The sequence below is a fragment of the Trichechus manatus genome, unplaced genomic scaffold, assembly GCF_000243295.1.
Source record: "Trichechus manatus latirostris isolate Lorelei unplaced genomic scaffold, TriManLat1.0 scaffold00032, whole genome shotgun sequence".
NCBI lineage: Eukaryota > Metazoa > Chordata > Mammalia > Sirenia > Trichechidae > Trichechus > Trichechus manatus.
This window is the reverse complement of record NW_004443968.1, coordinates 8,914,592-8,925,149: the sequence shown is the minus strand read 5'-3', so window position 1 is coordinate 8,925,149 and position 10,558 is coordinate 8,914,592. Positions and strand designations below refer to the sequence as shown.

Genomic DNA, 10,558 nt, shown 5'->3' with positions numbered 1-10,558 from the left:
GCGGAGACCAGCCTGGTCTTTCTTAAAGAAATCCCTCGCTATCTCTCTCTCTTCCCCGTCTCCCTTCCCTCCACACACCCCTGCTCCTTCTTTACAACTGGGGGTATTTTATACGCTGGACTTTGGGATTTGATCGCTTGCTTTCAGCTCGGTTGGAGGAGGCCTTAGCAGACAAGGAGATGGATAGACACCATTATCCAGCCATCACTGAGATCACCATCAGGGGTTCCCTGTCAGCCGGATCCAACTGCCTAGACCCACTCTATTCACATGATCCGGATTTCTCAAAATTGGGGTAGAGGGGAAGGCGAGGGGCGGAAAACCGAGTGTGCAACCTTACACCGTGTTAATTGTTTTTTTTTCCTCTCAATTACATTCATAAACCTATTTTCTGCATTGCATGTTATTTCTTTGTGCGTCAAAATTGAAACCACGTGCAGCCTTCTCCCCTCCGCACACACAATAAATGCTCTGCCCCCCTCCCCCAACCCATCCCACAACTATTTACATCTTGGTTACTCACTCCGCGCTCCGGCCCCCGGTGAAGAAATTGGCCCCACGGGACTAGGTGAAGTTTTGTGAAAGCATCTCTCAAATCCGTATCTCGGGTCCCCATCTCGGAGAGAGGCCCCTGGACTCGCCTAACGGGTCTCTCCTTCCCCCTCCACCCCCGCCCCTTGCACAGGTGGTTACCGCTTACACAGGGAGCGCTAACCGGGACATCCAGGAAGAAAGGCAGCTCTGCAGTGTCCCGCCAGGCCCACCCGCCGCCCGCTCCACACCCTGGCTCGCCCGCCAGCCGGGGTCAGCCGTGGCCCGTGGGCGCGCCTCTGCTGTCCCCTGGTCCACGCGCCCAGGAGGCAGCCGGTCCCGTGCGCAGGGGGCAGCCGCTCCCTGGGGAGCATTCCATCCCCAGGTCCTCCCAGGCAGAGAAGTCCCACCATAAATAAATAAACTCTAAAGGGGGAGGGAGAGCTGGAAAATGGATTCGCTGACAAGGAGAGATAATAAATGAGAGGCGCTTTCAGACAGATATCTCAGACGTGAAATTGCGTCCAGCTGGTTGTGTAAGCAAACAAATAAGTTTCATGTTAGGAACTCTCAACTTGTGGCTTGATGAATAGAACACGACAGAGGTAAATGGGTCTTTAACTCATTTAGGAATACAACTCTTTGGCTTCCCACGTAAAAGGCCCAGTGACGCCATGGATCCTGAGCAGGCCCTTTAACAAGAGTTTTATTAGTTCCCACTTGTGTCCCCCTTCACTCCCTCCCCACGCTCCTCACGATCTCCCATTTGCAGAGACATTCAGGTGGTTTGTTCTGAGGAATCGTGGAGCTTTCAGTAGGCGAATCTGCCATCTGTGGGAGGTATAAAGAGTACCTACAAGTGGAGGAAGAGGAGAAGGAGGATTTTTTAAAGTTAACCTTGCACGTTCCAAGCGGAAAAGTTCAGGTGGTCTGAGATCGAGGGGCTCCAGAGCCCCATAATCACTGAGCGCAAAGCTCGGCGGTGGGGCCTCCAGGAGCACACCAAGACTCTTTGGCTCTGGGATGTCGCTGCCAGAGGCGGCAAGCCTGGACCAACCGGAGGGGCAGAGTCCCGGAAGTCCTGGGTTGTCTTGGTGGCCTGGAGGGACCGATATCCCCATTCCCCGGGCCTAGTCCCAGGTTGGGATGTGCACGCGAGGGGCAAAGGTCATATTTTCCTTCCCTCCTGTACCAAAGCTAGTCCTCCGACCTCCCTGCTCCCTTGGCGGATAAGGCGCAGCCTCGTCCCAAGTAATTCCCGGAGGAGCCAACGTCCCTCTGGAGATGGTTTTTCAGATGCTTTTAGCAAAGCTTCTGGCTAAAGTAATTTAACCGACTTCAAAGTCCCTAAAGCTCTCAGTCGCCCAGCAAGTGTTTGGGTTAGAAAAGGGAATGTACGACTTTCATGTGTCACAGGTAATTTCGAGAGGGAAGTCACCGTGTGTGGGCCGCTCTACAACTGTTAAAATGTATACCCTCTGGCCCTAGGGCCCCGGTCGGTACTAGCCCGCCCAGTTAGCCCAGCCCTTCCCTCTGGACTCATTAGAGCAAGGACAACCAGGGCAGGCAAGGCGAGGCTAAGCGCCCTAAGCGACCGTCTGGCCTGCACCTGTCTGCGGCCTCGCACCCAGGTTCCCCGGCTCCCCCTGGCGCCCGGTACAAAGGCGGGCTCCTAGCGCAGGGGCCTCCGGGCCACCACCCAGGCACAACCGGCTCCCACCTGCTCCACCTCGTCACCTGCCCAGGCCCTGGGCCCAGGCGTCTTTCAGAGTCTGGGAAGGCAGAGAAACTCTCTGATTCCCAGCCTGGGCAACTGGGCACTACTGAGCCGGCCCCTCCACCTTGCTCAGCCCTCATCCTCCCTCCACCCCCCCCCCCTCCACCGCGCTCCCCACCTCGAATATGGCCACTGGTCAGCCAAGGCGGGGGAGCCTTTAGATGGCCACAGCAGAGAGGACGCTTCCCGGTTGTTGGAAGGCACAAACCACTACTTAGATGCAGCAGTCTCGCTTCCTAAACCTTCTCTTGGCGCTAGCGGATCCACGGATCCCGACGGCGCGTGCCAGGAGCGCCTGCAGCCTCCGGAAGCACTCAGCTTATCCGGCTGGCGGGGATGCCACCTGAGCCCGCGGTCCCTGGAAGGCTCTAGCTCTCTGTCTCTCTAAATGAGACCTACAGAGACCTCTGGCTGGGGAAAGACGGCTATATGTCTGTGTGTAACGCAGTCAGGAACCTCTCCAGCCACCGAGGAGACACCACAGAGGAAAAGCCCACTGCCCGGACCCCCCAGACGTGCCCGCCCAGCATAGGAGCTGAGCACCCCTTACTTCCCCTGTCCCTCAGCCCTAAGGCCTACTGTCTCCTAGACCGAGCCTGCCGGGGAGCCTATGAGGCCATAGGAAGGCCTGCTCTTTTTCCTAAACTGTGCGGCCCCGCTCCGGACTTGGGCCTAGTTTCAGAAAGGTCTCCAAGATTCCTCAGGCCGTGAGCGACGGTCTGGGACCGTCTGGCAAGAGTCAAGTTGCCCCTGCCACCTACTGGCTCAGGATCAAGCGCCTCACAAGTCTTGGGCCTCGGCTCCCGGGCGAGTCTCTACAATGGGCGCCCTGTTCTTCGGCCTCCATATTGAAAGTAATTGAAAAATACACTTCCGACCTACGAAAATGTTTATCTGTTTTCATGAGGGGGATCACACTGTAATGAATATATTTACATCTCATTTCAAGAAAGGCAGGAAAGATCGGTGAGGGCTTCGAAGTAGCTCGGCTGCCCCTCCCCCGCTGCGTACAGGGCTGCAGCCCATCCCACCCCAATCCCCACACTCCGCGGGAAGGCTCTCTGTGACTTCCTGAGAGATGGTCTGGGGATAAATATGAGCTCTCCCACCCCCCTCCCACCTCCGCTGCCCAACTTGCAGGGAAGTCAGCCTAGGCCCAAAGATGTTGCCACTGGGCCTGGTGCAGAGGCTGTGACCCGGGGCGGAGTGGGTGGGACAGGCTGGAGGGCCGGAGGGGCCGGCGGCCCGAGGGGCTGCGCACCCTACACCCTCTCCGACCAGCCGCCCAGCCCAGCCTCTGGCGAACCCGAGTATAAATAGTGGACCAGCAGGGGCTTCTCCATCCAGAGCACGGTACTGCCCATGCTGTGCTGAACTCAGAATGTTAAAAAACCTCAAGCGGGTTGGAGTGTAAGAGCTTGTTAACGCATTTTTTTTAAAGAATAAAAAAACCTGGAGATTTCTAGACAGCAAATTGAAAGCAAAACATTCTAGTGACTTCTAAAAGTGAAGCTCTTGCCTCATCCAGGCCTGTCTGGGGTTGGGGAGGGGCAGAGGTGAGGTGTTATTTTATAAGATCTGGCTTTATTAATACATTAAGAAAGAGTTCCCTTGGCAGTATGTATTCTTGAAGCTCCGGCTCGAATCCTATAAAACATTCATGCTCCAAAAGCTGTTACAGAGAGCTGCCCGCCACGCGCACCCAACAAGCGGCCTCAGGGGTAGGCTTCTGCCTTTAAAGGGCCACTAGGGCCCAAATCCCACTTCTGGGAAGAACTGGCTCCAAGCCAGCTCCTCGACTCCCAGGTTCAGGGTCTGCACCCCTGAGTGCTCCGGGTGTGTGTGTGTGTGGGGGGACTTCCAGCCACCCACCAGAGCTCAAGAGCCCTCCAGGGAACCACTATCACAGAGCCTGAAAGGAAGGGCAAACCATAGCCAGCTCTTCAGCTCGCAGCGCTGAGGGCCCAACTCTCTCCCTGAGCTAGGAAGCTGGACCCTCCAGCTGCAGATATCCAAGGGTACACAACGCAGAGGCCGGAGAGACCCTTCTGCTCTCCCCATGGCAAGTTCCCACCTGCAGCCAGTCGCCAGCCTTGGTGCTGCAGCCTAGTCACTAAAGAAGGCAGTGCCCCCTGAGATAGATGCGCGGAGACTCGGCCTGGAGCACGACACGGCCCGCCCCAGCCCCAGGCCCAGCTGCTCGCGGGGCGCCTACAGCCCACAAGGTCCCATGGGCTGATGTCTGATGTCCCGGCTCCCTGGCCTCTCCGCTGAACCTGGCCCACGCAGAGCCTAGCCCTCTGCATTTACAAAACCAAGGCAAGTGGCTTTACTTGAGGAAATGAATCCCAGACAACTTGGCTATGGACCTTATCTCAGCCCTCCCCCCCCAAAAAAAAAATCATTTCTAATGGTAATTAAGGTGGAAATCAATTGAGGGGTTCTTTTGCACTGATGACATCTGTCAAGCAACCAGACACGTGGTTTTTGCTAAATTCTTTTATTTTTGTTTAAATTTTCACTTCAATTTTAATTCTTGAAGAACAGCCTCGACAACAGATATCGCACTCATTATAAGAAGCAAAGGGTTATATCAAAAATTATTAGTATAGAATCACAGGAAATCTGGTTTGGAACCAGAAAAAAATACAAAACAGATATAGATACATAGACACAGGACAATTTTTTATAATTATTCGGAAAATGTTATTTTCCCCTAATTCTTGTTTCCTTTTTTCCTTTATGCGCATACGATGTTTAAATTTTACAAAAAATGAAAATAAAGACTAATATTTTACAAAATGAATAACAATGTTCGGGGTGAGTGGGTGTGTGTGTTTCTACATAGGATTCAGTCCATTTCCGTGTGTGGTTTTCTGTACAGAATATATCCACATCCGTCCACAATAAATCCTGGAAGGTCCATTAGTCTCCTTCTGTTTTATTAAAATTTTCACGGTCCTCTCTTCCAAATTTTTTTTTCTTTTTCTCACCAGACACAAGATCCTTTTTTTCCCTTTCCAACGTGCTCACAGATCTGATCCTAAACGAGTCTGTTTTTTCTCCTGGTTTGCTGCTCGGGTTGAATTTCTGCAGGGTGGGCTGCTCCTGTCCCAGACCTCCTCCTGCCCCCGCCCCCGCCCGGCCTGCCCAGCCCTCCGCACCCGTGTCAGCCGACCGGGCGTCCCCGCGGCTTTGGAGTCTTTGGCCCGGCTTTGGAGTCTTTGGCCAGGGCTGGTCGTCTGAGTCTCTAGGGAGGCGGGGGCAGGTGGGAAGCGCCCGAGGTCTAGGAGCACTGGATGGACATGTAAGGCCAGTTGAAGCTGCTCCCAGACAGTAACATATCGCGGATGAGAGTTTCGATGGGGGTTTTACCTACCAAACGGACGAAGAAGAGCTGCTCGATGACGGAGGAGGACACGGTGCGCAGCGAGGGCAGTCGCAGCAGCAGTTTGCCGAAGCGGCTCGGCTGGTTGGGGTACTGGCTCCTCACATACTCCTCCAGGGCGCACTGCGACTTCTCCTGCAGGCTTTCGATGTGGGCGGCATCCGACAGGCCACAGGCGTCTGCCCGAGCAGCCACGGAGCGAGAGATGAAGGAGGGGGCACACAGTTAGGTCAGCGACCAGGAGAGGCCAAACAACAAGCCACCAAAAACAAAAAAAAAAAAAGGAAATAAAAGAAAAAATCTTTCCTTGTATCCCTCCCCAATCCCTTCTTCACCATTCCTTTCCCCCAGTCCCAATACAAATAAAAATATATCAAACCCTCACCAAGCCTAGGGGAGCTGGAGAGAGAAGCACATGCACGTAAACACAGCAACCTCTCTAGTCCCTTTGTTTTTCCTCTTTCACCTTTGGATTAAATAATGTACAATGCTGGAGCCATGTTTGCTGTGCAGAGCAACCTGTCCTCACCCTGCAGGGGAGCATCCTTCTGGCTGTGCTCATTAAAGGGAGGACTTTTACCCCCTTTCCCCTCATTTCCAGGTGTTCAGGAGCCCTAAAGAAACGTGCAGCCTAGAGGTGACTCAAGGCTTCTTGGAGTCCCCTCTCAAGCCCAAAGGACTCCAACGGCAAACCTCGAGGAGAACTTAGATTGTAGAGTGAAAAAACACATGGGAGGGGATAAGGAATCCTGGGCTGGCAGTGCCTGGAATCAGATCAAGCCCATGTTTTAGCAAGATAGGATTTGAGATCCACTATCTATGCAAGCAAGGACTCTGCGGCAAATCCTCAGTGAGGGTGTACACTTCTATCTGTGCCTCAGATCAAGTAATTGAAAATTGGTCACATCTCTGTAAGCTGTATAATGATCAGGAGGAATATGGCTCAGTTACTCCAGGCTGCGGAAAGGAAACATCTTCAACGATCAGACACAAAGCTGGGCAAGAGGCAGCTGCTGCTGCTGCTTCAGAGCTGGGGGCGGGGGAGGTAGGTGGGGGGATATGAGAGCCTTCTTCTGGCAGGAGCCAGGGAGAAAAAGGCACCTCCACATAAGGATGACATCTCGAAACTGTATTTATCTCACATGAACCAAGGCCCTTCATGGTCTTCTAAAAGTACTTCAAGACAACATATTATATCAACTAACTAGAGGCAGGCAAATGAAGGGGAGGGTGGAATCAGAGGGATAGAATGAAGGCTTCCTCTCCTAGTTCAAATGCCCCTGTTGTTTCTTATATTAATAATAAATATTTAAAAAACAGGAGGATCACAGAGGAGCCCTTAGCCAGTCAGCAGGTTGACTGGAGATCAAAGGCGGAGTTTGCTAATATATAGGTCTGGGGAGAAATTCATGAAGGTAATGCTCCCAAAAGGACACTGTATAATTCTGAATGGGTAAGTGTGACCCTAAGAAGACACAACAAATGATTCAAAGGGAAACCTGTGTGTGCTGAGTTGCTGAGCTTTACCTCTTTATATTTCAAGAACTGGGATTTACAAAGCATTCTAACACCTTCATCTACAAGGCTATGGCCTTGAGCAAAAATACAAATAAAACTAGAGATAATTCAAGAACTTCTGAGAGAAGGTCCCCTTTGACCCTGGATCCAGACTGGGTTCCTCTCAGATGTCTAATTACTCTAGCCAGCCACTGGGGCGCATCCACACTGGCCTGTTTTAGGAAGCCAGTGGTTTTACGGCTAGCAGGAGCAAGATAGGAGCTCTTTGGGGTTTCTCTGCTTAGAAAAGACCCTCAGGTCCGCCCTTGGCCCTGCTGCTAACCTGGCCCTACTGAATGGCCACCATGCAGACCCATATTTACATATCTCTTGCTTTACATGATCTTCCCATTGTGCCACAGGATCCCTTTCAGTCCCGAGAATAAAATATGAAAAGGATCCATAAGACCCAGATGGCATCCCCTTCAGCTCAGTAGAATATGTATCTGGTATTTATGATTAGGGCTATCAGAGTGCAAGTTCACTACCCCCCTCCTAGCTAGGCCGCTCCAAGGGAGGGGAGTCCACAAAAGGTATCCTTGGGCCCTGTGCTGGCTACTTCCATTTTCTTTCCTCCTTTGGAGGAGGAATGCCTATAGCTGGGCCAGGCTGTCAGGTACCAGGCGGCCAGCCCTGTGGCCTTCCTCCATTAGGAGCTTGTTCTGGCCTGGCATACTCTCTCACTGCAACAGGATTTCCCCAGCTTTGGAAGACAGTATTGGGTGGTTGTGGTGGCAGAGCTAGGTGAGCAAGGGGTGTACCGCAGTACATATTTGCACTCCATGAGTTATACTCCAGATAAGAAAAAGACGGCAGAATGTGCAAAATCCGTGTCCCACTTTTTATTATACAGTAGTGTCAATGTGGGAACCTTCAGTATTTCTTCTACAGTGTATAGAAAAGAAATTATGTAAATAAATAACCATTACTGCTCAGGCCCTCCCGGCTTAGCCTTTGTAGTGTGGAGAATGTATTTCATGTTGTGCATTCAGAAGAGTTTAGTGTTCAGGAAATATAGATGTAATCAGCTGCCATAACTAGAAGTCAAAGTTATTATTGCGCTGAAAATGGATTTATTGTATTTATGTTAACTAGATGGCTCCTTTCAGGGAGAGTCTCATTTATTTGAAGGAATATTTAGGTGTATGAAATAATGAATTTTTTTTTAAAAAGTAAGTTCAGGTCACGACCTAATCCTTGGATGCAGTCCAGAATATTAAGGATTAAACATACCATCCGGAGGCCAAATGTGAAAACCACCACAGGGGACCCCTGTGCCAGCTTCAAATACTTAGCAAGAGCAAACCACATTGGACAATATGTCTAAAACTGTCTTTTCCATCATTCAAAGTTTGCTTAAAAGTTGGATGACTTTGAGAAGCTTCCCATGAATTCCCTTCTGGCTAGCAATCAAAACAAGTTTAGTCAAAAGTGGAAATGTGTTGTAGGGAGGAGGGGGGGTGAATTACTACTGACAGCTCTATTTCCATTTTCAGATATTCTGCTTGCAATTTTCCAACAAAATAATGTTATTGTTCACTTCTAGACACCCCTTGCACCCTGAAGACTTGGTTCAGGCAAGTACTTTGGGAAAACTTTTTTTAAAGGAACACTTTTCACATGGGTGTTTCAGAATGGAAAGTTGAAAGAAAAGCATTAATAATTCCACAATCTTCTCTGCACCCTGCACAGTCCTTGCCTCTCTGAGAAAAGGCATGAGATCAGAAAAGTCAAGGGGGTTCAAAGAACCTCAGTGGGGACCAGGGAAAGGGAGGGGAGACCTTTTTTGAGAAGACCTCTGTCCAGCTCCAAGTCACATTTCTGCTTCAAGACTCCTCGTTGGATAAGATTTAAAACTCCCAGCTTTCCTGACACTGGCCTGCTTCCTGATGAATTTGGCTAAAGAGTCGGGTAGTGGAGAGCGAGCCAGGCCCCAGCCTGCCAGAGCTAAAGCAGTCTGGTCGCTGCTTCCCAGGCTCTTTGTCACTTTTGAAAAACACGTTTCCATCAAGAAGACTTATTAAGATAAAATGCATTCAAACACCGAGGAGGCTATTCAATAAATCTTCCATTTGTTTTAAGGTTTGCACTTTATCCTCTTGCAAAGAATAACTCCCTCTCCCACTAGCAGACCTGCATTTGCACTGAAAGTAAAAGGGGGGCAGTCCAAGTCCAGGGCTCTGGCCACCCTGCATACAAATGAGATGCTCCTGTCTAAATAAATTATCTGCTGCTCAGATCGATATTAATACTACATTTGCTACATTACAATATTGTGCAAATTTAAGAGTCATTTTAATACAATGTAAATACGATTTCTTCACGCATGAAAGCCAAGAAATATTGATAGATTATACCACTGCTTACTGTTCAACAAGGCCTTGGGAAAGGAGTTTTGCCATCTTTGCTCAAGAATGGTTTTAATTTGGCCTTTGGAGGGCCTGGCTCTGGGACAGATTTATTAGAACGGTTTATTTGTTCACTGAATGAAGGAATTAAAAACAATAGTGCCAATAACGGTGGTAAAACTGCAGCTAACACTACTTACAGTGGGCAGGGCCCAAGACGGAGTCTGAGCAGCTCTGCTCCTCACCAGCAGCCTTTCTGGCTTTGTTTATATTTCCCCCCATTACCTGCTGTCCCGGGTGTTTATATGTTTCCCCCTTGCAGGTTACAATAATAAAAGGCGGCAGTGTTCTCAGAGGCTCAGACCAGAGCCCTTCAAAGGCAACGTTAATGCACTTTCCTGGAAGTTAATTTGAACCATCTATCATAAGAGAAATTGTTAACATGCATGTTACCACCGCCTACACTTAATTTGATATTTTTAAGGCAATTTGTTAAATTTCCAATATTCGGGTGTTTTCATAGCCACGAGGTTTATCTCTAGGTCGGGAAACCTCCCATACTTGCAGGTCCTGCAGTGTTGCTTTTGTTTTTTATCTTTCTTGTTTAGATCGAATCCGTTTTTTACGACCCTCAATAACCCCAGCAATTGCAAACATGAATGGTTTCCGATAAGGGAAAATCAGGCAGCAATAAAGGGGGATTATTTATGATTCATTTGTGCATATCCTTCTCTTTCCATCTCTCTGTGTGTGTCTCTGTCTGTCGGGAAACTCATCCAGGGAGCGTGCCACACAGCGGATAAAGCCACATTCCCACGTTCTCTTGCTTCCCTCTCCTCCCCCAGAAACGCCGAGCTCTGGCTCACTCACACACACACACACACACCGCACACACACACCGCACACACGCGCAGCCAGACGGATCCACAGCACTGCCTCCCACACACACAGACACGC

At 50.3% G+C, this 10,558-nt stretch overlaps 1 protein-coding gene across 2 annotated transcripts in view; it reads right to left on the bottom strand.

Annotated features, from left to right (window-relative positions):
• Nucleotides 1-4,798: 4,798 nt before the first annotated feature.
• The window catches only part of NR2F1 (nuclear receptor subfamily 2 group F member 1), a 9,322-nt gene continuing 3,562 nt past the window's right edge, over nt 4,799-10,558 (bottom strand). The window contains exon 3 of one of the 2 annotated variants that reach the window (XM_004375025.2): nt 4,799-5,875. In XM_004375025.2, the coding sequence (XP_004375082.1) occupies nt 5,595-5,875 (281 nt within the window). In that variant the 3' untranslated portion in view covers nt 4,799-5,594. The remainder of the gene's footprint in view (nt 5,876-10,558) is intronic. The other variant, XM_004375026.1, reaches the window with a different exon arrangement.